This window comes from Hirundo rustica, chromosome 1, assembly GCF_015227805.2.
Source record: "Hirundo rustica isolate bHirRus1 chromosome 1, bHirRus1.pri.v3, whole genome shotgun sequence".
NCBI lineage: Eukaryota > Metazoa > Chordata > Aves > Passeriformes > Hirundinidae > Hirundo > Hirundo rustica.
This window is the reverse complement of record NC_053450.1, coordinates 57,009,160-57,035,635: the sequence shown is the minus strand read 5'-3', so window position 1 is coordinate 57,035,635 and position 26,476 is coordinate 57,009,160. Positions and strand designations below refer to the sequence as shown.

General features: G+C 36.1%; 1 protein-coding gene across 2 annotated transcripts in view; it reads right to left on the bottom strand.

Moving 5' to 3' along the window:
* The window catches only part of DOK6 (docking protein 6), a 244,851-nt gene that overhangs the window by 123,899 nt on the left and 94,476 nt on the right, over positions 1-26,476 (bottom strand). The window contains exons 2-3 of one of the 2 annotated variants that reach the window (XM_040068295.2): positions 24,110-24,217; positions 390-504 (exon numbers count right to left, since the gene is read on the bottom strand). In XM_040068295.2, the coding sequence (XP_039924229.1) occupies positions 390-504; positions 24,110-24,217 (223 nt within the window). Of the gene's footprint in view, positions 1-389; positions 505-24,109; positions 24,218-26,476 lie in introns of those variants that run through there. The other variant, XM_040068304.1, reaches the window with a different exon arrangement.

Here is a 26,476-nt window from a genome sequence, read left to right as displayed (position 1 = left end):
TGCAATGGCATGATAATTATTAGTTTAGTAAGTGCCTATAGCAAAGCTTGTTAAAAAAAGAATGATTCACATCTTGATTTAATAACATCTGATAGGTTATTTTTTACTAGGATTTACAAGTTTAGCTGGAAATCTCCATTCTTTAGACCATCTGCATGGAGAGAAAAATAATGGAAAAAAGAGCTCTGTAACACCCCTAACACCTCTCAACATATATTTAAAAAAAACCCTACCAAACCCCAGAAGGCCTGAACCCCAAAGTTTTTTGTTTACCACACATTTCTTTAAGCTAAGAATTTCTATCTGGCATTGTGAGTTAATTCATTTGAGCCAGACTTCGATGTGTAACTTGATTTCTTCAAGCTAGAGATGAAGCACCAATTGCTTACCTGACTCACACGCAAATGTCTTTGATGTCTCATCATGAAAGATAATTGCCACTGCATGCTTCTTTGTCTCCCGAGGCAATCTGGTTATGTTTTTAATATTGTGCAGCTCAGTTACCTTAAAATGAAGAAAAGTATTTTAGACCAATGTATAAATAGTACAAATAAAAATATTAAACCTAATTGTTCAACTTTTACCATAAACTGTTTTTCTCCTGTCCTAGTTTCATCCAGGACAGGGTTAATTTTTTACAGGAAGCAGGAAAGGTGTGTGGCAAGGCCCAGATGTCATTCCATTTGCCTCACTCATTTCAGGGGCTGGAGTAAGGAACTCTTCTTCCAGTGGGGAGGAAGCACGGTGGGGAAGAGCTGGGTATTGTTGCAGGCTTTTCCATGTAAATTGTTTCTTTGTCTTATACATTATGCTGCTTATGTGCTTATATGCTGCTGTCACTGTTAATTTTCTTGTCTCATTGCTGTTTCTAGTAAATCATTCTTATCTCAACCCATAATTTTCAGCTTTTGTGCTTCCATATCTCAACTCCATCGCAATGGAGTGAGAAGGGGAGGGAAAGGGGGGAGCAAGTGAGCAGCAGTGTGGTTTTGAGTCCCTGTGGGAGAACTAAACTGGGGAGTACCATTCCTAAACCCCTAAGGTTATTTATATTTATAATCTTTGCAACTGATAAAAAACCCATGTAAGATAGGTAGAGTCTTAAGTTGCAAAACTCAACTCTAATAACTCTATTTCTCTAATAAATTTCCACAAAACTCTGTTTCTTTAATGAAGTCCTGCATGGAAACAGTTTAAAATGACATCAACTCAGCCTTGGGATTTTGTATCTATTTTTCAATTTTTATACTCATACAACTTGGTTCAGTTTCAGAATCTGCATCAAATAGAAAACCTAATGTTGGAAGAAGAGTTTCATTAGTTAAGAGAGGTTACTCAACTAATATGTCAAATAGTATCACTACATTTGTAAGGATAGATCCTCATGTGACTTTAAAATGTATCTGTCACCTTAAGAAACCTCAAATTTTTATTTTATTTTCTAAGTATTTGCAATATTTAGAAATATCAACAATAAAATGCAAAATTTAGAATATCAACAATAAAATAATCTTGCAGCAAATTTACCATATAAAAAATTCAATCTATTTCCACTTTCTTTTGTTGTAAGTATATTACTACAACTAAAAAAAAAGGAAGAAAAATATGTTGTTTTAACCAGAGCTGGTGGCCCAACCTACATTAAACTGATTAACACTTCATATTATAAAGTCTTTTTCTCAGTTTCTTGGAACTCTGGGCAAACTTTATCTGTTTAAAGTTAGCTTTTTTCAGGCAGGACATTTGCCTCAGGTAGTATTAATTTCCAGAAAAGTGTCATCCGTATGAGTTTAGACATCTATGACTATAGAAAAAATGGATTGAATGTAGGTGCATTTTTTTTGTTCGATTTGCTTTGTAATTGTTATGCTCCTAGTGTACAGATCCAGCATTCCTTTTCACATGCTGAAAATAATGTTTTTAAAGCAGAAGAGATTTTATATTGTGCAGTAAAAAAATGGAACACATTGGGCCAAATACATTTCAATAAAATATTGACAGATGAGATGAGACATCAAGGCAACAAAAGAAACTGAGACAAAGCATGAAGTGGAATGTGTTATGTGCTGATGAAACTTGAGACCAGAACTGAAGACTGTTCTAGAGTCTGTCTTGACAGCTTTCAGCAAAACTCACTCCAGTTTGTCAATATCTTTGTTGCAACAGGTGGGGAAAAAATGGATGTGGTACTACAAATATGGTCTAACATGTGCTAAACTGAGGAGAATATACATTCCCTGTGCTGACTGGCCATGGTTCTGTCCATACAGCCCATGGAATTTTGCTGGCTGAGGCACCAAGGGCTCTACCTGTAGGCCTGCTCCCAGCTTGCCAATCCCAAACCTGTGCCATCGCAGGGGCTCTTCTACCCCCAGGTCAGCACCTGTTTTTTGCCCTTATTCAGTTTAACATAGTCCACGTCAGCCCATTCGTCCAGCCTGTTCAGGTTGCTGAAAAGGTAGCCTGACCACCAGAAGCATATCAACTGATCCTTCCTAATTTGCTCTCTGCACAGTTAGTGCAGCTCCCTTATTTCCTCCAGGTCTCTGATAACCATATCAAGAGAGGACCCAGTACAGACCACAGCAGTTCCACACTTGCTACAGACCTCCAAGTAGGTTATAACCCATCAACAAGACTTTCTGGGTCTGACTAGCTGACCAGCTTTACATCATCTAGACATCTACCTGCATAAATAATAACATCCCAACTTCAAATTGAGAATATCACGGGAAAAAATGTGAAAAACCTTGCTAAAGCTCTTCTCATCACATATCATAGATGGCAATCATACTCAGGCATGATTTACACTTGGTAAATCTATGCTGCCTTTGTAAAATACTATATTTCCCTTCACATGTCTGGAAATATATTTTAATATGATCCACTCCACAGTTCTTCCTATAGGCTAAAGTAAGACTGCCATAAGTTCTCCAAGTTCACTTTTGGATGACTGCCAGAATTCTCTGTATTCTCCAGGCTGACCTTTTGGCCCTTTTTTTTGGACATAGGTGCAACATTTCCCTCACCATTTGATTCCTAATCCCTTATAATTTTTACTTTCATCATGCATTTTCAGGGCTTTGTAAGAATCTGTCTATTTCATTACTTTTTGTCTTGGGGGAAAGAGAAGGGCTGAATACCACAAATATCCCTGTCCCATTAAAGAAGTTACTGAAATATATGATGATTTTCCTTGATCTATGCATTGTAAATGAACTAATGTGTGAGAGGGCTCTTATGACTCACCCAAAGCACTAATCTTAAGGAAATCCCCCAAAGGGGGAAAGAAAGCATTACTAATAAACAGAGGAGAGAGCAGGCTCTGGAATCCAAAACCTGAGGGAACAATACCAAATCCATAAGTCATTACTGAATTTTGAAGACAAAGAAGGCCCCAAAGTTAGAGACAGGTCACAGATCTACTAGTCTTGCTAAAAAGGAAGATATAAGAGCAAAATATTTAAGAGGATTTGGGACACAAATAAGTTCAGGTTATTATTAAAGAGAATTAAAAATAGAGTTGGCAGTGCAATAGGAAAGGAAAAACACCAACAGGAGGAAAAAGCTCCAGTGGTTCTTACACAAGCACTTGACACAGAAAGTGACATTTTCACATGTGTGTGCACGTGTGTCAGTGCACACCAAGCAGAAAAAGGTGCCTTAAATCTTGCTGTACTTAAATGGGAAAATTTATCTTTCTGGAATAGCAGAAAAAGAAATAGAATTGCTTTGAATAGTGACAAAAATGCATTTTAAACCTTCTTCTAACCACTGTCATATAGTAGAGATCTATTATTTTTTCTTAATTTTTGAGTGTCATAGATTACTGAAAGATCTTGCAATGCTTATAAGATAATAATGATAATACAGCCAAAAATATTACATTCTTGGCACAAAAGCTTTTGATAGTAATTTTTGTTTCAAGCATAAATACAGACATATTTGAGTACACACACATGGCTATCTGTAAAGATGTTTTTTTGAGTCATCTCATTGATCACTACATTAATCCTGTCTTGTTTAATATAGTCACATATGCAGCATCCATCACACACTTAGGAATATTGTCAGCACAAAATGTACAAACAACAGCATTTCATTTTATTTGCTAGTGGGAATTTAATGCCTGAAAGAGACAACAAAAACACTGCCAAATTCTTATGAGCTGCTTTTTGGTACCCATATGAGAGATGAAGTTGAATTACATGCAAGGCAGGTGAAAAAAATAGTCTCCATGTACAAAAAATGGTATTTGTTTTAAACACATTTTGATTTTTCTTTGTCTCTGGAATCATAGGACCTCCCTAGACAGCACAAAACTTTGTAGAACTCCAATGTGACAGACAAAGTTACATGAATTGTCTCTTCCAAACTCCCTGACTTTTACCTTCTTTCTTTAAGACAAAGCTGTTTGAGCAATTTGTAGTCTCACACAGAAATCATATCCCTCTTGCGTACACCTTTCCATAAAAAATGGAAACTACTATTTGAAATTACTATGAGAAGTTGTGAGACACTTATTTCGTTGTCAAATGCTTTAGTGGTTTAACATGGGTGGCCAAGGCATTTCTGACAGTTAAAACTTTTTTTCAAAAATCATATCTTTCTTATTGGAATGCTTTGCTTTACAAGAACTGAAGGAAATAATTTTAGCTACAACATTTTGAGGACATAGGAATTTAGAAAGATTTTAGGAAGCATAATTTTACTGGGCAAGCTAACAGAAAAAGAAATGAGAACACCTCAGGAACACAAATTTACACTAACAAGAAAGGCCATATTATCAAATAAGTCCCTCAGTACTTCTATTGGTTATGCAATTTTCAGTATCAAATAGAGATGAATATTTGCTTCAATGTTCATCTTTTCAAATTGTACCCTATGCTTCCTTCCAGGATCAGAGTAAAAAGATAGAGGCAAAACGGTGAAAGTCTATCCTCCCATTGATAGAGAATTAAGTTAATGAAATTCTGAATTCTGGATTTAATGCTAATTAAGCATGAGTCATTTCTCTACTTGCTAAACATGTGCAATTAAAAAATAAATGCCTGAGAGCATATTATCTTGTGTGAAGGAAAAAATGAACTTTACCTTGGAAACCAGATTGCTTTATCTCAGGATTTTTATAACTGTGGTTTAAATTTCATCTATTTTGGTTTTTTAAACCACAAAAACAAATAAGCATTTTTAAAAGGGGAAAACATATCAAAGCTACTGAAAAGGCAAAAAACTTATAAAAATTATACAGCTTTGAAACAAATTAAAATATCACTACACAGATTTTAAGAAGATTTTAAAAGACTAATAGAATTAAAAAAAAAAATTAAAAGTCCCTGCATTTTATGAGTAGTACATTAGGTAAATCTACTTTTTTAAGCGAGGAACATTACACCCAAATTGGCTCCCTGTGGTATTATAATGGACTTGTTGACAAAATTCAGTCTAATACATTGAAAATATTCTTGTTCTTCACCACAACAAAATATCATTTTGAAACTACCTAAGCCAATGATAACATTGTATCAGTAAGAGAAACATTAAAAAGGCAAAATTTTCTGTGCCATTATATATGTAAGAGTCTTACCTAGACTTTCCACAAAAAAATCCAAACACAAAACAAAACAAATAAACTCCACTAAACCCAAAACAACCCCAAAACCCATAAGATGAGCATTTTCCCATTGTGGGATTACACTTCACCGATGATTTTATTAATGCTGAAAACAATGCAAACCAACAAAAACAAGGAAAATCAGTTTTCCTACTTGTAACTCTCTAGAAAAAAAAAACAACTTCAGCAATGAATAAAATTCTTACAATTGCCTGTTCAGTGAGTGAGCTTGCAAATAGATTTTTTCTAATTTTTATTCTTTGATTTATTCCAGTAGGTGAAATAAATCCTTTTTTATTAAGTTATGATTATGTAGTATACAACTCTCCATTACCATTAGCATGTTAACGTAGACTTTTTTTTCTCTACTAGATATAGCTCAGTGTGGTATGGACTCTTAGCACCTGGGCCATTTCTCAGTTCTCCTACTCCTTATCAATAATTCCTGCTTCATATGTCCATCACCCAGCAACCCACACATACATTTCCTAGGGTTGTTTTGTTTGTTTGTTTGTTTTTGTGGGGTTTTTGTTTGTTTGTTTGTTTTAAATTTGGTTTCTTGATTTTTTTTTTTTTTTTTAATTTTTTGGTATCAGTCTTTAAAACCACTTTTGCTTTTTCTCTAGAAAGACAATTTCACACTGATTGATGAAAAGGTATGGAAAAGTTACTAAGCTTACATATTACCAGAATTTGCCAAGATTTCTTTCTTTTAGCTTTTTTATTTTCCCCCATATATTATACAGCTTTTTTTCTTTCTTGGTGAAGGGAGGATGGAGCTTGACATAGCTGTATCAGAGACATCCAAATCCTTTACTTCACATTAATATTTGATAAAAGGACATAGAAGCCCTTGAAGAGCTGCTAGGTAGGATAACTTCTAGGATTGGTACAGGCATCATCTTACTCCTGCAAAATTATACTAGGCTAGGCTTCTATCAGTGTCTCAAGGCTACACATCAGTGTTGGTTGCTGTAACTTGGATCCTCTCACAGTCAGGAATTTGGTTCACCTCAAAGATTCTGTAAGAGGAGATGAAAAGAAATGCACTTGATCTGGAAACAAATTGTTTTTTAATGTTGTTTACCAAAATAACATGGTTTTACAAATACATCAAGCACTGAACAAGAATGCTAAAGATCCTATAATAAGTTTTCTGAAACTATTGCTCATATATCTTGATCACTCATGAATCATCTATATATTGCTTCAAGTAATGCAATGCACTTCCTCTCATCCTCATTGTTTTTCTTTATCTTGATCTGGAGCTAAGCTCAAAACTTTAACTTGTTTCGTGCTGGTGTAACATTTCATCTGAAAGAACAACATATTCAGAGCTTCCACTTGCTTCCTTTAGTAAATGTTATATAGGAATAGTAAAGTCCATAATTATCAACACCTTCTAAATACTATCTTCCCACATATGGGTGGATCAACTATCAAAAAAATATATTAATAAAATAGAGAGCAGTGCATCAGCCTTAAAAACAAGAGAAGTTGAGAAGGACTCCTCTGAAGGAACCAACAGTTAACGAATTTCATGCTATATGGTCAAAAAGGCAAGAGGATCAGATGAAGTACTTAGCTTATGCCCTCACTTTGAAAAAAAAAACCCAAAATTTTAATTTCCTTGAAATCTTATCGTAAATATTTTCTAACCTGAGAGATTCACAGAAATTTGAAGTCACCTTTCTGCATGAAGATCCTAAATTTGACTCTAAGGCCAAATTCTTCTAATTCCCTGCTCCCTAACAGAATGTGCAAGCATTGTCAGATGCCAGGGGACTGAGTTACAAGAAATACTAAACAATGGGTCTGTATTAGTTTTAGCGCATGTCTGTGCCAAGAGACTTGGAAACTGTCCTAAAAACATCCTGATAGATTTCAGAAGTCTAACTCCACTTGTCTCTAGCTACACCAACTAATTTAATTTCAATAAAGTCGTGCTGAAGATTTCTAGTAAATAATTCAAGTGTAGGAAAACTACTAATATAAGAAAGCCTTTGGTGGCAGGTAGCCATAGCCTAAGTCCAAGCAGGATACACAGGTATAGACTGATGATCAAGGAAATTATTTAGGATTGTTATTTGGAAAATAAAACTTCTGAACAGCACACCCAGGCTTTGAAATGGTCAGTTACCTCTGTCTAGCCAAAAAAGATCTGAAAATAGATTTTTAGAAACAAACTTCTGGTCTCTCTAAAAACACTAGCCCTTGCCTGTCTATCCATCCAAAGTCTTCTTTTTGAAAGAGTATTTGTTACCTAGGTAAATAACAGGAAATAATGACAAGATCACCATTTCATTATACTAGCAAAATATTTTATATTATGAAACTGCTACTGTCAATGCATCTTAAAACAGCCATCCTTAAAAGTATTTCGGTGTTTCATTATCATTTCAGTATCTTAGCTATACTTAGATGTGAAAAGCTATTAAATTCCAAAAGACAACATAATGAAACAAAGGCTCATCTTAACTGAGATGCATTGCTTCTTAACAGTAAATGTAATTTTCCTCTTTACTGATTACTTTCTTTGGAACAATATTTATTTCTTTCAAAGAAGAATAATTGTAGGAACTATTCAATACATGTTCTCTTTAATTTACAACACTTCACTGTGGACATACACTGGACATTTTTTGTTTGCTTCCTGTACTAAAAATCTGTTCTAGCCATGCACCTGACAATCTAGGATTTCCTTTTGTATTACATGGAAATGTAAAGACTGTACATATATGACACATCGTGGGGTCTGGTGCTCAAATTATGCATTTAAATAGATGAGATAACTCTTCCACAATTACAGAAATATTACTTCCAAAATACTTATTATATTTGCATCGCTACAAAAAATACAGCTCCATGGTAAACAAGAAAGGAGGTCCAAAAGCGATGAAAACCACAAAAATCATGAATAAAATCGTAAGTCCTCCATTCGGGTTTTATCTTATTTAAATTCTTCCAAACATGTGGCTCCCATGTGAAACCGGGAGCAAAATAATTCTGCAATTCCATCTACTGAATGCTATTTCCACTGTGCAGAGCCCTGGCAATTGCCTGGGCAGAGGAAAAGGTCTGAATTTACATAAATGGGTTTCTGTTTTGCATTGCACACTACCTTTCTGCCATTTAAGTTCTAACTAGACAAAATAGAAGCAGAAGAGAGAACTATAAAATGTAATAATTTATCCTCTTATTTCTTAATAACTGCCACATAGGACCATCTGTTGTGTAATACCACGCAAACAGTAATGTGACAGAGCAAAAGCCGACACAGGGGTGAGGAGCAGGGACTCCAGTGAGTGATGCCCAGACAGTAGAAAACTATCCCAAACCAGAAACAGTCTGGCAACAATAAGAGAGTGATACAAAAAGCAAGGGCCATGTCAACTATCACACCAAGAAAAGGGCAAAGGAGGTACCAATATGCTGCTTCCAGGCTGCAAAATGAGATGTTGGCTCATTACAGATCAAAGGACCACAGACAGAATCTCAAAGCATCTAAACACCTGCCTCCAGATCAGCTTTCAGTCATGCTATCTGCAGCTAGCAGTGGTCCTTCCACATTGCTAAATCAAATTGCCACAGAGTAGAAGTTTGTTAAAGCTTTGGATGGAGCTGGATGTGATTTGGGATCTTAAGAAAAGGCAGTGTTCTGCCTGAAAAGCATGAAGACCTTTGGGACTGGGGAAAGGGCTGCATTAATGGAAGTACTGGCCATAAATCAGGGGAAGTGACTTTTTTTTTTTTTTTTTTAAACTCAGTATTCATTAGGTCACATCTATAATACTCTGCCTAGTTTTGGGACTCCAATGAAATTGATATGACAAAGTGAGTTCAGCAGAAGGTCCCCAGGACAGTCAGAGCTGGACCACTGTCGGAGGGAGAGGTTGAAGGCAGTTGCTGCTCCATCCTGCAGCAGGGATGGCTTTAGGGGCATCTAACTGCAGTTCCCCCAGTGCCAACGGGGAGGTTATGAAGGAGACAGAGCCGGGTCTTCACAGCTGTGCCTGAGGGGAGGAAGATGGACAATGGGCTTAACCTGAGACAAGAGATGTTCAGACTGCATATGAGAAGTGGTGTTTCCACCATGAAGACAGTCCAGCAGTGAGACAGGCAGCCCAGAGATGCTCTGCAATCTCCATCCTTGGAGACTCACCTGGACATTGGCCTGTGCAACCAGGTTTGCTCAGACCCTGGAATTCAGTAGTGGCTCTGATATGAGCAGGAGTTGGACAAGAGAACTCTTCATAAGAAATAACTTCTAAGTCTAAGAAAGGGATGTTAACAGACCTGCAAGGATATTTGGACCTTTGTGGGTTTGGCCAAACCCTGATGGGATTAGGCCATTTAGAGAATTTAAGATTAAACACATTTCCATGACATCAGCATATATTGCACAAAGCCAGCAATAGGACAAGGAGATGCAAGAGACTGGAGAACAGGACTTAAGGTTAAAATGTACTAAGAGGCAGGGAACAAAAAAAGGGAAAAAAAAAAACTATTTCATTAAAGAATAGCAAATCTTAAACCACAAGATTACAAGAGGAATATAATAAGGGAGAGGAGAAATCTCAAGATCAGAGAAGTGAAAGAATGGATCATAAAAGATCAAAAACAATTCAGAAAGAGAACAGAAGGATTTCCCCCATCTCTGCATGTGTATTTATCCTTGGAATATGAGTTGTTATGGCAACAACACCCTCCAGGACTTTTGCCAAGGAGTGGCATATCCACCTCCACATTATGCCTCTAGGGCAGGTCTCCAGCTGCTATTTCAGAGGAGTAAGTGTTTAAGAAACTTCTTAGCCAGAAGTTAAGAAACCAAGTAAATGTTCATTCCTCTGAGTAGTAAAAGGAAACCACGCCTATAACAACAGTAAGAATCTTGTCTGTTAACTGAAAAAGTACATTATGAAAATATAAAAAAACCCCAAAAACACCAAAACTCAGCAGAATTAATGAATATATTTAAAATAAATCAGGCTAAGTATAAGGCAGTAATGTCAGGACAAAAAAGAAAACTTTGATGGGAAGAAATATGTGTAGATCTGATAGTAGAAGGATAATGAATAATTCCTTCTTATCCTCCAGGTAAAACTGAGATTTAAAATGGAATGCTTGAATTTTTCAGCATTTTTAGAAAACCTAGATGACATTATGCAAGTTTAGATGGAATATAAAATAAAATAATGATTTTAATTTCTCAAAATTTAAATAAGTGTAAAAGAAAGAAAAATTATTACTATTTACAGCTGTAAAATGCCAGTGCACTCAAAAAATCATCTACTCACCTTCCTCCGCTATAATTGGAGCAGAGGGGGGAAAATCCAATTAAAATAAAGCTCATCAGGTTGAGATTAGGATCAGGAGAAGGGCAAAGCAGGCTCAAAATTTTAAAGGGTTTAAAGAAAACTTCTCTCCATTCTTTAAGTCTTTACTATTTCTAAGTATTAGAACATTTGACTTTCATTGGGGCTACAGCCTGGGTACCCAGTTTCATGGTCTTCTATAACAGATACCTTACCACATAAGCAGTTACAAACTCCTAATTTTGTCTCAATGAAATCTAAAAAACTTAAGGGTGGAAAACAATCTCCCCTGACTAGCTTTTGTTATGCCACTTTAAATGCTAAATTGGTTGACACTGTTGGTAAATCAAACCTACTAGGGTAGAGTAACCATTTAAAGTCATATCAGCTGCCTTTACTAGACAAAGATGTAGGGATTTTTCCAAGCCAAGTTACTTTCTCTCAAGCCATGCTGCTGTAATACTGCCAGGATTGAGCTCCTGCCTAACACATAAAATCAACCAGGCCAGTGGGATTATTCTGGTTCTGGTTGGTAGCCTGGCACTTGAAAGCAATAGGTAAAATCTGATCAGTTCATGTGTACAAGGACCTATTCCCTTAACAAACATTTTAATTAGATTTTTAAATACATACTGAACAAAATGCGTTCACACTTCATGGGGTATTTGTACAGACAGTCATTTGCTGAAAAAAAAATCACAGTTCTCCTCAAGCCCATTTCCTTGCTATCCTAAAGATCCTTTGAAACACATTTTCCCACATAAACTTTCATTTTGAAGAGCAATCTGACTACCAGGTTACTGTGTATGCATTAAAGTAAAAGGGAAAAAATACAGCCCTCTGTAAAAGTGAGTGTTAACAAAATTTAAACTAATGCCTTAATATTACAACAACACAAATTTTCTAGTTTGCAATCCAGGTGCATACTTGAAAAACAACATCATGCTAGAGAGAGATGGCGGAGGGGGAAGATGATTCACAACTGAAATAAAATAGGTTTCACAATAATCCTCTCAAATTTCAGCTGCAATTAAAAAAAAAAAAAAAAACAACAAACTTTCAATATCAAACTTCCTGCTAGAGTTTGTAGGCATGCAAACATTATTTATACAATATTTCACTATGAACACTAGATCATTAGGTGAGTGTTAATATCTTTGTGAGGCAACTAAAATACACTGGACAGTTAAAAACCCTTGCCAGTTTTCAGAGGTTTCACTTTTAACATTCCCAAAGTACATGATTGTCCAGATCTGTTTTATTTTTGACCCAAAGGTATTGGTTAATTAAAAGGAATATGTTACTGGTCTTTGAGTAGAAAGAAAAGGAGAAAAATACTTTTCCAAAACTTCCATTCAATATTCCTCTCTATTTACTTAAATCAGCTGACTTGCATTAGTTTCCAAAATTATCTTGTTATATCAGCTCAATTAAAAGTAAGTGTTTATTAACATAGACTAAATTTGAAAACAAATCACTTACATGCAGTAATCACTTGAATGCAGTTAAGAGATGTGTATATATAAATCTTCCTGCTAAGCTGCAAGTTAAAACCCTAACCAGAAAATCACTCACTGCATTGGCAAACTGGGTCAGGAGTGTTAGAGGATGCACATAACCACAGGCTTTCAATGCACATAAATTATTATGCCTGTATCTATGCTGTACATGACGCCAGTGGCCAAGCCCCAGGTGTAATTCCTCTTCCTATCTGTTTCAATCTGTGAAAGCCTTTAATTTCAGCTGTAGCTTCCTTTAGCCAGAGCTTGAAACCATGGGGGAAACTGGGGTCAGAAGCAGGTGACAAAGGCTGTCTTACCTTTAACATAACACTCACAAAGGAAAAAAAATCACAGTTGAGAACAAACTCATGATGCAGACTTTAAGGACTTCTCAGATGCTGAGTATCTGCTGAACTATCAAGAGGTATATTCGGAAAAAAATTAAATTACATAAGCCAGGAAAAGAGAAGAGACATCTTTGTCTTTGCATTCCTTACTTTCGGCTTTCTCACCTAATACCAAAGGGGAGGAATACACACAAAGCACAGGACTCAGCTGGGGGCTCAGACACACTGCTGGCCATGGACAACAGCAAGTGGTGCAAGCCCACGTGTGCACATCTACAACCACAGACATATCCACTAGCTGACACTTTCTGGTTTGTCTTGCTTTTAGAAAACATTAGTACTAACACATCCACCACAAAAGTAGTATTATTTAGGAGAACTTTCCTCTCTGTTGATTTTTAAAGGCTGTAAATTCGCCTCGGTGTCTTTAAGAATAACTCCCATCCCAATCCAACAATGCCAAAACTGGCATTTTGTTATTGTTCTTAAATATAAACATTTATATTATAGGCACTTCAGATATTCTTGAGGAAATATTAATAGCACCAGACTACCTTTGAGATCCCTGGATGCTTGTCAGGAAAATGCATTGACTAGATGAAAAACTACCAGGAACAGAGGGAAAATGAATGAGTTCAGTTTAATCTAAATTCAGCCCATGCTTGTGCGTGTGTGTGTACACTTAAAATGGACCAGACTTCTCTGTGAGAAAAAGGTGAGAGAAAAATGCAAGAAAGAGAAACTGAGGTAGAAGAAAATTGCACGGGTGAAGTAATTTGCAAGAGAAAAAGGGAATGATTCTAAACAGAAATGAAACCCTTCTTTTAGGATTATTTTAAAATAGTTTTGATTTTTTACAGACTTTATGAAATGTTTTCATTTTATTTGTTTCTAAAATTAACTCAAGTTTGTTAGCTGATAATTTGAAAATTCTTTCAGCTTAATTGTCATTGGGGATAAATTAATTTTGAGTATCTATTATGACAATTACATACAGCTACATTTTCAACTCTAATGCATTTTTAATAACCTTCATCAGCCAGTGATTTGAATTTCAAATTTCCCTCTATGAAGAAGTAAAAATTAGATAGTTTTGTGCTAATTTTCATAATTAATTGCTCTTTATTTACATTGAAAATCTTGCCTTACTCCAAGTAAACCTAAATCTTAAATGAAACTTAGTACTTACAAGACATTATATTTTATCTCCCTTTATTTAGAGAAAACACCTGTTTTCCCTCTCTCATACACCATAACCTGCTGTTTGTACCTCTCTGCTTCCTTTTATAGTGACTGCAGAAAGGGTCCACGCCTCTTCCCATTTCCACAGCAACATGGTAAATATTCCCCAGCAAAACAGACACATAATTCAGAGTGGCTTCAAGGAAAAATGTTGTCATTAGAAAAACATATATATCCTCACATAACATATTTTCTTACTATTGTTATAAACCACAGTCTAGATAATGAGGTCTTTAAGTTTCATCATCAACTCTTATTATTTATGTAGCATACCTACTTTCTACACTTGAAGAGTGAAAATAGATGCACAAAATACTGCAAAAAATTCAAATGCAGAGCCAGGTGTTGAAGGCTAGGAAAGGAAGACCTCAATATTACCTTGACTGTTAGTTCCGTATGCCTAGTTTAACATTTTCCTGTTGTTTATGGCAGTGGGCCCTGCTGTGTCTTATTTATGGCCTTCCTGCCCTGTATCTTATGACAAATAAATATCTTTATGTTTATTGGCACCTATTCTACACATATTATGATACACATTCCCATAAATATATGATTGCATTTGATTTTCCATAACTATTTTTCATCACAGTCAGAATAAATGATGAATACCATTCTGCTGAGTTGAGGTTTTATAAATATGTTTGACTGTCATAAATTCATAATGTTTTTCTGACTTCATGGTATGACTTGAGTTCTCAAGGTTCTTCTGTACTGGTCATCACGTAAGCATATTTCACACAGATGGCTTCACAAATAATAATTTCTTTTATATCTTCCTTGCTTCTGAGGCATGTGGATTATATTGGCAGGGAAGAAACAAGGAATTGCACGGTGAAAACAAAAGAAAGTAAAAAAAAAGTCCTTGAAATTTTTAGTGCAACTCTCCACAGCAAGCCCAGCTGTTTTATATTCTAGCTCAATTCGTTCTTCTTGATTTTCCCCCCCAAGGACCAATAAGGACCTGCTTCAGAGACCTCAATTCCAGTCTCTCTCCTCCTAAGTGCCTATCCCCCAGCTTCATTAGGTTCCCTGCTACTGAAACCCTCTCTTCCAACCACATGCTCTTCTTATTTCGGAACTGGCCTCTCCTGGGCCATGTCTGAGAAGCGAATACCTCCCAGCTGCTGGAACAAATGAGAGAGTGTTATTGGAGAGAAATTTACTTGGGCGTGAAACCCTGAACAATTTCTCCTTGCTTTCTGTTAATGTGCACCTGTCCTGCTGCACAGACTTTGTTTACCAGGTATAGTCAAGCTGAAGTGACAGACCATGTCCATGCTCTTTGCTTGTTTGTTCACCTCCCTCTCATTGTTGGGATCTCTGCACCAGTCTCCCTGGCTTTGTGCAGACAATTAAAATACATTTATTACTTTTAGTGATACATATTTTCTTCAAAATCTCCCCATTCCATTCTTTGCTTCAGCATTTCTCACAGCAATTATTTGAGTAGCCAGCTTTCCATCGACCTTGGTGTTTCTTAGGGCTATTCAAAGGATAAGGTGCTTCATAGAGTGCCAGAACATTTATTCCTTTATTTTTCTCCCATGCTCTAACATTTGGTCTGTTTCTTCTCTTAAGTTTAATTCAACAATTTTCCTTTCCATTGACCAAGTGTCAGAAGATATACATACAGAAAATGGCTCCATGATCTCACTTCAAACACCTGTCCCTGTACTAGTCTATAAAAATGATAAGTAGTTCTTAAAATTAATACCAGCCTTTAGCCCTGAATGAACTGGGGGAAACATATTCCATTACTCAAGAGAGAAAATTATGTGAATTTCCATCATTTTCAAAGCTTTACAGATTACATGAAACATTTTAGCTGTCAAAGTCAGAAGTGCTTCCAAAAAATATGCACAAAATGCAGACTTCCAAGGCTTTGAACTTTGTCAAAACATGGCTAGATTTCCAGGGCAAAAGCCGAATACATATAACTGACCCATAGACCATCATATCCTCTACTGTAAAGCAATAACACTAGAGAAGCTCAAAGAAAATTTCTCCTGAGACAGTTTTAATTGACACTAGGAAGATTAAGTACATTTTTTCCACCACTGAAACATACTCAGGAGAGGGAAAGACCAGTTTGACACAATACATGCAGCACAGAGAGCTATAGTAGTGACTTTAGTGACATAAACTTCCTAGTTCACAGAAAAGCCTGTGCAGGATGGAAACCCTGGAGATCATCTGGTCCACCTTGAAAGCAGGCTCTTCAATTAGGTTACAAAGGGCCTTGCCAAGCTAGGCCTTCAAGATTTCCAGTGAGGAAATACTGACCTCTCTGCTTAGCCTGCTCTCACGTTTAGTTGTTCTAAACATCAGTAGGCTATTCTTTTTTTATTCCTTGTATCAAGTTAATTTCCCCTGAAATTAGCAACCTCTGCCCATTGCCGCTTGTCCTTGCCCTGAGGATCCTTGAGAACACCTCAGCCACCTCACCAAAATTAGAAGGCTGTGATTAGTTGCCCCCAGGCCTTCTTTCTTCACTAGTACAAACCTAGTTCCTTCAGTCTTGCCTCAGGTTCTCCAGCCTCCAACTTCCTCACTGACACTCCCTGGAGTATTTTCCCTGTCTTGAATAGAGCAGTGAGGTGACCAGAATTAGATACAGTTTTACAGGCTTGGCTCCGTATGGAGAAGCCTTCCAGGCTGAGTCCTCATGCTGCTGCCCATATTATTCCCGAGGTTTTCCTGGACATGGTTTGCCTTCATTGCTGCCACGCAGCTGGTTCAGCTCAGCTCATTGCCCATTGGAATCCTCATGGCTTTTGCAGCAGAGCTGCACTCCAGACATTCAGCTCCTAGCCTCTTTTACTGCTTTGGTTATCAGGCCGCAGGTGCAGGACTTCTTGTTTAGCTTTCTAGAGGTCATGAAGCCTCCAGGCCTGGAGATATTCAATACACAAATGGACATGGCCATGAGCAATGTGATCTGACAGATGCTGCTGTGACAAGGGATTGAACTAGATGGGCTCCAGAGGTCCTGAATTGTTCTGTGGTTCAATGACATTTTGGAAGTTTTACATTGTATTTTTTTCTTTTCTCCTACTGCTGAAATTTTTAAACACTGTTCCCCTATCCCGTATTATTTTTTCCAAGAAAAAGGTTTGGTCTTCCAGCTTCTTTTAATACTTTATATAATGGGAATATAGTCTTCTATTTAAACAGCTTATTTGTAAGAGCAGAGTGTCCCTTTTGCTGCCAAGTTGTACACACACTCAATGACTACTATGAATTTACTGTACTAAAGTGTACATGGACCTTCACGTAAGAACCACCACTAACAGGTCTTCCTGTTGTTTTTTGTTACAAGCAAAGATTATCTCTAATTTTCCTACTGTTATTTCCCTCCTTGATACTTAGAGTCGGCCAGTGATGCTGCTTTTGAGGAATTCAACACCACACATTGATACTGCTTCGTTATTTAACCTGTGAATTTCCACTTCAAATTAATTCCTTGTGACTTAAAGGTTTAGCTAGATGAATGGATACAAGAAGGGACTCATAGGATCACTTATGCATTTTAGGTTCATATTTGTAGGACTTCAAAGTCCTGTCAGCATGCTCAATTTGTAGATTTCTTCCTTACACTGTTAAGGAAAGAAGATGTTATTGCCTTGATAGAATCTTTGTCAAAAAAGATTTTGTTTTATTAGTTTGTATGCTGCCCTTTGATGTGCTCAGACTCTATTAACAGCTTTATTACCAGCACAGCTCCAATATTTCCTGTAATTTGCTTTCTGGTATATGGAATGCTTACTTTGAACAACCATGTTGTTCAAATACTTCTATATTTTAAGAGGCATATGATAATTACTGCAAATCTTTTTGTTTCGTGACAGAACTGTAGCTATTTTGCTAACAGTTATTCATTTAAATGAGTTTCATTTTAATTTCATTGGCTGAGTAATGGCAGCCAATGGAAGCAATGTTCTTCATAACCTTCCCATACCAGCCACATGATTTTGCTACAAGATATTACTTGAAAGGGCTGTAAACAGATATTTGAAGATAATTGCATGTCAAAATGAGGAAATATAAGGATATAATTTTCAGGAAGATTTAATTATCTCTGCTTTGGAAAACTTGGCAAAATAGGAATGTAATAACCACACAAAGTACATTTGGGCACCTCTTTCAACCTCAAAGAGCAAAGAATTACAAAAAAAAAAAAAAAAATCCTAATTATTTTCAGATAAATACTTGAAATATATTATTCAAAACTAACAGTCACACACATACACTCATAGGGTTCATTAGAAAATGCTACATTGAGATCACAGTTTTGAGTGTTTTTGAAAGAAGTTCTGGGGAAAAAAAATCGTAACTAATATGGGGAGAAGAGGGAAAGGACAAAGTGTTCTAAATCTGGGATGATTTTCAAAGCAAACAACATCTGTGACTGTGACCAGATCTTCATAAGGTATTCCTATTAAGCTTTCCTCAAATATGAATTTTTCAGTGAATTTAACCAGATGAGAAAATAAAGACTTATTGAGGAACCATAGATCAGCTAACAAATGGTAGAAGCAGAATGGTCAGCAGAGCAAAACCACACAGGTTTTAATTTGAGATTTTGAAAAACAGACAGAATAACAATTATACCAAGAAAAAACAAAACAAAACAAAACAAACTGGCAGAAGGGGAATTCAAGTAATATTTAAATTTAGAGGCAAATCAGGTGTTTTAATATATCTTATCACAAAAAGCACAAGGAATAGGCCTAACACATTTTGGCAGCTGTCCAGCTTTCTTTTCAAGAACACCTTTGCAGCTGAGAAACAATGCACTATCATGAGAAATAACAGTAACATGCCAGATTATAGAAGTCCATAAGGAAACATGCACAACTTCTGCTTTGTAGTGAACACGAGCAAGATAAGAATCTGAAATTCTCCACAGTAAAGCAGAACTCTTGGACTAAACTAGAATAAACATTTCTTTAGCAATAAGAATCTTTATTGAGGCAACTTGGCAATGGCTAGAGAACATGAAGGAAAACAACAAGAACTGATACAAGAACTTGCGATAAATTACTGGGATTGCAGTCCACAAGTTTCTTCAGGACAACCAAGATATGAAATAAAATTGTAAGGTATCTACCATAGTGTGGCCCTGGTCACAAAATTAATCCAGTAAACTACAGTTAGAAGGCTACTGATGTTCTTTTCCTTAATAATTATCTATTTTTGTGGACACATTACATAATGTGCTTAATACCATCTGTCCCATATACATTTTTGACTGTCAGAAGTCATTGCTAAAATGTTTTGCAATTTATTTCCTTTTGCATTTACAGATTTATATAAAGCACATCATAATCAAACATAATGACTAGAAAAACAACATAAATCTAAAACTCTTATCCTACTTTAATCTTGCTAAGTTAAAACCTTAGAGATAGCTGTTGTTTATGCAATCTTAACAAAACAATCTCTCAGACTGGGGGGATTAAGTCAGTAAGTTTTGATCCCTGTGCCAGATGTCAGCTATTTATTTATTTGAAGGGTAAGCACACTAGCACTAACAGATTCAAGCTTGTCTTGCTCCAAGACAACTATATCTTGCTAAGGACAGACCCAGCTCCCAACACCTTCACTTCATGTGAAGGCTATTTAATTTGTAAGTGAAGAGGAAATATGCATGAATGGAACTAGAAATTTTACAAGGAATGAAAGAATTCTTATTTTTTGATTTCCGCTCGGTATTTATGGACTACCATTAATATGATCAAGTTTATAACACAAAGATATGTCTACAACCCCCCCCCCCCCCCCCATACCCATACCAGAGCATTTTACTTTTCTCCACAGTACACCCCAATGCAAAAATGCTTATCTCTACTCTCTTTCTTGAACATTTGCTTCATACTCTGGGGTCTTTGGCAACATTTTTGATCCTGATGGGTCAGAATCTATTCTGGTAAGTTGCTCTTCAAGCTCTACTTTGCTCTTTCTAATTCTGCTTCAACAATTAATTGGCCAACAGTGTAATGCTTTTCTAGGTCATTTGGATACAGTCCAGGTTTGGACATCTGAGCTCTCATTTCTGGTAATCTTCATGTTGCTACTTAACCATGTTGACTTGCTGTGATGCTCCTGAAAGCCTCTCCGAATGGGTTAGGCACTGGTACTGCCTGATCAGTATGTCTCCAAAGCATGAAAAATTCACTTTTTATATACCTAATATCTTAGATACATAAATAAGACACCTTGTGTATTTATGCTCTCTTTTAAGTTGGTAAAACTGTGGTGTCTGTTTTTGGTCTTTTCTGCCTGTGCAGGGTTAGCTACCAAAACCATAACCACCCCTGGCATGGATGCAGAGCTATTGATATTTTATGCTCTCTTTGGAGGGAGCAGTGGGAATCAACACAGATGCTCTGCACAACCTCCACAATGGATGTTCAAGGGAAAACAGAACAGCTAAGCTATAAACTTACCTGAGCAAGGGTACAATGGTCGAAATTTACAGTAATGAGAAGTTTTAATTTGATACCAGAAACTGCAAGGAAGAGATGAGGTCACATTTTGGCTAATGAATGTAATATACACTGCTGGTGTTAGGAGGCACTTGCCTATGACTAAAGCCATTACTGTTATCTATAGTAAGAAAATTAGTAGCGAAAAAAACCAAACCAAACCAAAACAAAACCACACCAAAGCAATACACAACAGCAATTCACAGATTTACAGAATAGCAAATAAACCCATACATAGTCCGGATACTGGGGGGGGGGGGCGGGATGGGAATTGATTTTCTAAAGAGAACAGCTTCTTTACTCACTAATGACTATTTATTTAGCATATGTAAACCAGAAAATCTCTATTTTTAATTATCTTAGCTTTGTATTATCAGTTCTGGATTTTCTTCCCTTTGTTTAGCCCCTTCTATAAATCATATTGCCCAGTTTAAAAAAAAAAAAAAAATTACATAAGCATAGGAGATATATAATCATCTTGGTAAAGTACTTTAAAGAGGAATTTCATTTGAGCCTCATTTCAAGCTCAAACATAGAAGAGTGGAAACCTTGATGAGTTACTTATATTGGGGTACTGTTTGTGATCCTGAATATTGATTTGAACACAGATAAGTCAAAGATATTAATTTTTGGTAAATTTCCACTTGAGATGTAAAATTTTCTTCTATATCTCTGTATAAAAAAAGCTAAAAAAATGCACATTACAATCTAACTCTGTGCTACTCCTAGGCCTTCTCCCAAGTTGTCTTAGGTTGCAATATATAACCAAAAGCATGTATCTACTCCCAAAAACAGTTGAAGAGGTGTTTTTTGTTTTAACTCCAGGGGGGAGGGGGCAGGCGCCTTCTGTTAATGGGCCAGCTGTTAAAACCAGGTGGAGCAATGTTCTTTATCTTTTCCATGGCCCATTCTCCCAGGGGTTATCTCCTGTTAATGGGCCATTAAGGCTCACCAAATAACTGATACAATTACATCACCCCATTGTGAGATGCTCCACCCAGTGGAGGAGCCAAGCATTCCTACCCAGATAAAAGCTGAAATTCAGCACAGCAGGACAGCCTGTTTTTCCACTGGGTTTCCCAGAGGAATACTGGACCCATCTTGCCACCTCTGGACCCTTCCACAGGATCATCTCTACTCCAACTGAACCACATCTGTTACTACAGAAGGACTTATTTGGACTGCTTCCAACACCAGGGTGTCACATCGCATTCTGACTCTGTCAGGGTTTCTAGGATTTTTGTTTGTTTGTTTGCTTTGCTTGCTTGTTTTTTGTACTACTGTGTTTGTATTTTCAATATTCCTCGTAAAGAACTGTTATTCCTATTCCCATATCTTTGCCTAAAAGCCCTCAGTTGAAAAATTATAATAATTTGGAAGTGGGGGAGTGGTTTACATTCTCCATTCCAAGGCAAGCTCTAGTTTTCCCTGGCAGAAAACTCTTTCCAAACCAAGACACAAGGTAACCTAGACTGGTCTGAAAGTTTGAAGGATATAAGTTGCTAGAGAAACACAGTGCATTCTGAGTACCCCTCTACACTAACCTCTTCTAATACTTCCAGAGAAAGTTATATAGGGAGAAGGATCTCAGGATCAATATATATAGTCTTATATGAATATTAGCAAGTAAACAGAGACTTTTGTCCCTTTATGCATGCTGTCCCTTCATAAGGAGTCAGGCTTGCAACTTATATTTGAATCTTTCTTTAAAAGTACCAAGTGTCAGTTCTTCAATATTTAATATTTTTTTCATTGATTCTCTGTGTTCAGAGTTAAACTTCAACCATTCATACTATATGCCCTCTTTAAAATTTGTGAGTGAGACAGGAAATGGAGAATTTCAAGACAGGGCTAATAGTTTGCACTGACTAGAGATAAATATGCATTTTGGACAACTTCAAAATATAATGAACCAATAAACAGCTCTAGAATAGAAGAAAGAAAATCAGGGTATTTTCATCCAACACCAACAATCAAATAACTATATTTGACTCTATAACATTCTGCATTATTCCCTCAATAGTCATGCTCAATGACTATTCACAACTCATGCACATCTACTTCACCACTATTTTATTTATCAGAATGGAGGCAACTGAGGGGAATAATCACTAGGAAATAATGAAATATCCTTGGGGAAAAAAATCAAGCCAGAGAATAAGATTCTGGGTTTCTATTTTGTGATAATATACCTTCAGAAGTTATTTCATGGCTTTATTTGAAAAATGTATGATCCAAGAGAACAGATACAATTCCTCTTTCTCTACGGCCAGAAACACATTATCCTTCTAAATAGGAAAGACTATCCATTTCTTTCTCTTTTCTTCTTATCCTCACAGAGGGGAATAAGAGGGGAAAAAACAGGTGATGGCAAAAAGTAATGCCACTCCTTTTCATTCGCAAAGGGTGACTCTTCCATCAATACTATAACTTGCAGCTGCATTGGTATCTATGCTACTTAGCTTCTCAGACAATTCCTGCATTTCATATTATTTTTCTGCAATGATGACAGTTGACAAGCAACATATAAAGTCTTTCTGAGTCCTTTAACACAGTAAGTATGCTACAGGCACAAAAGGCTCAAAAAAGAATTAAAAGATAACAACACAAAAACTTCCCCAAAGCCTTGCAAAAGAACTGTGGCTGCATTAGAAGCCCCACGCTGGAGCAAGCTCCTGGCCTGTGGACACATGGAGAGAGAAGCTCATGCTGGAGATAGTTTGCTGGCAGGACTTGTGTCTCCACAGGGGACCCATGGTAGAGCTGCCCGGCTACTGGAACTTGAAGGCCAATTTGTAGTTTTAAGGTAAAATCATCTCACCTACCTTCAAAAGATCTATGCTTACGTTCACACTTTTTCACTGCTTGCTGTGTGGCCCTTGGTTAAGTCATCTTTGTGTTTCAACTTGACAGGTTTAATGGAATATCTAATGTTGATATGTCATAAAGCTAACAGTGACTTGATCGAAGACAATAGTAAAAGCACAGATCCCCACCCTGTTTTAGGATTAGACAACATGACGTCTACTCACAGACTGGTAACAATAACTTATGAGATAGAAAGAAGAACTCATACTCAAGTATGTTGTTTCCCATCACAGAAGTGTGAGTGGTAGAGAAAGCAGGGAGTATGTCATTCAGTGAGTCCTGATTATTTATTGCTAAAACCCCTTTTTGTTAAAAGGGCTTGTAAATCTTGAGTGCTGGGGAAAACCTTACACATTTGAAGAGTGTCACCATTACAACTGAGGCATTTAGCATTTTTAGAATTTGTTTAATACTTAGCTAACAAGTAATGATTAAACATATGAATAGGAAGCCAATTTTACACATTTCCAAAATACGAGTGCTTAACTAAAAAAAGTCATTCTGCTGCTTCACATACATTAAGGGTTTTGTGCTCATCTGGAAAGAAAGCAGTGTGATATCTCACCTGCATCACTGAGACATGGAAGTTTTACTCTGCTTTTCTTGTCAGGATTAAGTTTTCAACAAGGCTTTTGCTGTATTGTTTGCAAACCAGACATAGCAAGAACACACTCCTCCCAAGGAAGAATGGTAAACAGGCAATGCTTCAGTTCACGAGAAAGGCATGACTTACCTTGTGAAAGTTCCTAAAATATGCTGCCTTCTCATCTGGAAATTTTTCTAGCCTCCTGGGTCCTTTACTGGAAGCCTTCTTGAAAACCAACCAACAACGCCTAAAAATCTGTGAACAAAATCAATGGATTCTATTAGTTTTTCTTTAAAGATGGACAATATTACAAATATTTAGTTACAGAACTGAAGAAATTACATAACTTAGGAAGAAATTTAAAATTACAGTGTTTTACTTTAAGAGTCTGGAAAATCCTGGGAGCATCGATTATTTCTACATAATTATACCAATCTGTCAATTTATATATATTGATTTCCAATCCGTTGTAAACTTTTTTGTTTCAATTTCTGTCATTACTGCCAAAATTGACAATTCTTGAGATGCAAGTAAATCCATGAACTTTGAATATGGAAAGCATTGTAAGACTGTCATTAGAAACACTTCTTTCAGAAATCACTCCATGCATTTCTAGCTTTCATATTTGTCTGTCCTCTTTTTTAATGAGAAGATTAATACCACTGAGAAATATTTCTTGCAGCTTTTAACAGAACACAGTAATCACCTTTAGCATCACTGTGTACACAGAAAATACAAGGCTGAAATAAGAACTATTTCTGGACAACAACATCTAGTTCTCTCACTTAGTTCAATGACAAACTTTCTAAGGAAAAAGTATGCAGATTAGTAAACTTCAGGAACACGTAGTGAAAAATTAAAATCCTCCTAAAAATTTTAATGAGAAACACACTAGATTTTTCTTTAAAAGCATGTTTAAACAACAAGAGGACTTTATTAGACTACCTACCAAGAATTCTGATCATATTGCCATAGCCAGAATTTTAAAACAAGAATTGAATTATCAAATAATCCTACATTTGCAGTTCAAAGAGAAGCTGATTAATGATAATCCTCTAGACTATATTACGCAAGCAAGAGATTAGATATCAATCTAGTTTTATAATCTATGACAGCAGTTTACTTCATTGTTCTCTCCAGTACTTAGATAACTCTACAAACAATACCATATGTAATTTTATGTTATTAATTCAAGGATGCATTGAAAAAAATCCCAAACACAATACTAAATGATTCCACTGGCCATACGTGCCTTAATTCAGTACAAATTCTACAAAATTTAATGACATACCACAGGAAATTGTACATAGTACTAGTAAATCTGGATCAACCATTACTCCCATTATCAAAAAATGAAAAAAATTAAAAAAAAAGGAAGTTAGAGGAGGCAGAGTGTTCCCCTCAGTCTGTTGTCTAAACTGAGAACAAGCAGAAAATGTAATGTCATTAAAATAATTAAACTTAATTAACCACATTATGATATAATACTACTGACACTATCTTGTTGCCACTATCCAAGATAAATGTTATCAGTCAAAATAAGTGTTTTCTTTTAAAGCCCTACCATTGGGCTACGGTATCAATATGTTTAATTATGAAGAGTTTTCAAAGAAAACATGGTGTGTAATTAAATCCTCTGCAAATATACTTCTTACAAAGCATACAACTTCTACGCTTTTTCTATTAAGGTTGAAAAGTGGCAACTGTAAAACCATACTTTCTATCTCAGAAATTACTCCACCTATCCTGAGGGAAAGCAAAGACAATATCATATTTCCTGATAAAAAAAAATGACATTACACTTTGGGACATCATAAACCATCTATATTAGATAGTACTTTCTTCAAATCACATCTTGGCAGTGTTGCAACTTGACTTTACCAAAGCAATACAGCACTGCTCCCACAGTTATTTCTTGATTAAACATATTAACTCTACACAGTTTTGTAGCATGAAAAGTTCCACACACAAAGACACAGAATATTCACACCATTTTGATCTTACTAAAACACAGCAGCACCAATGGTCTGAAAGGGACATATTTATTCATTTAATAAAAGCATCACTTTTAATAATACTCCTGGCCTTCTGGGATCTTGGGTGGTTTTTTATAGTTTATGTGTAGTTTCAGTTCATTTCTCTTCCTCTGAGGAAAGTCTTTTCCTAAGAAGTTCTTTATCAGGGTAAAAACCACTAGCTTAATTTCAAGTGTTTTCTCTATGTTCTTATTCTTGTCATGTGCCTTTAATGTCTTACAGTCCACAAAAATTTCTGTATAGAAAAACAAGACCAACCCAAGTGGATGACCTGAATTATTGACAGCTGGTGACAATGAAACTGATAATTTGTGATGATTAACAGAAGTGTTTCAAAGCTTGGTGGAGAGGTGTTTTTTTTGTTGTTGTTGTTTTTGTTTGCGTGTTTGTGGTTTTTAAAATATATTTTTATATGTGTATATGTGTTTATATGTTTACATGTATATATGTATATATGGGAGAGTCATATTTTGTTGCA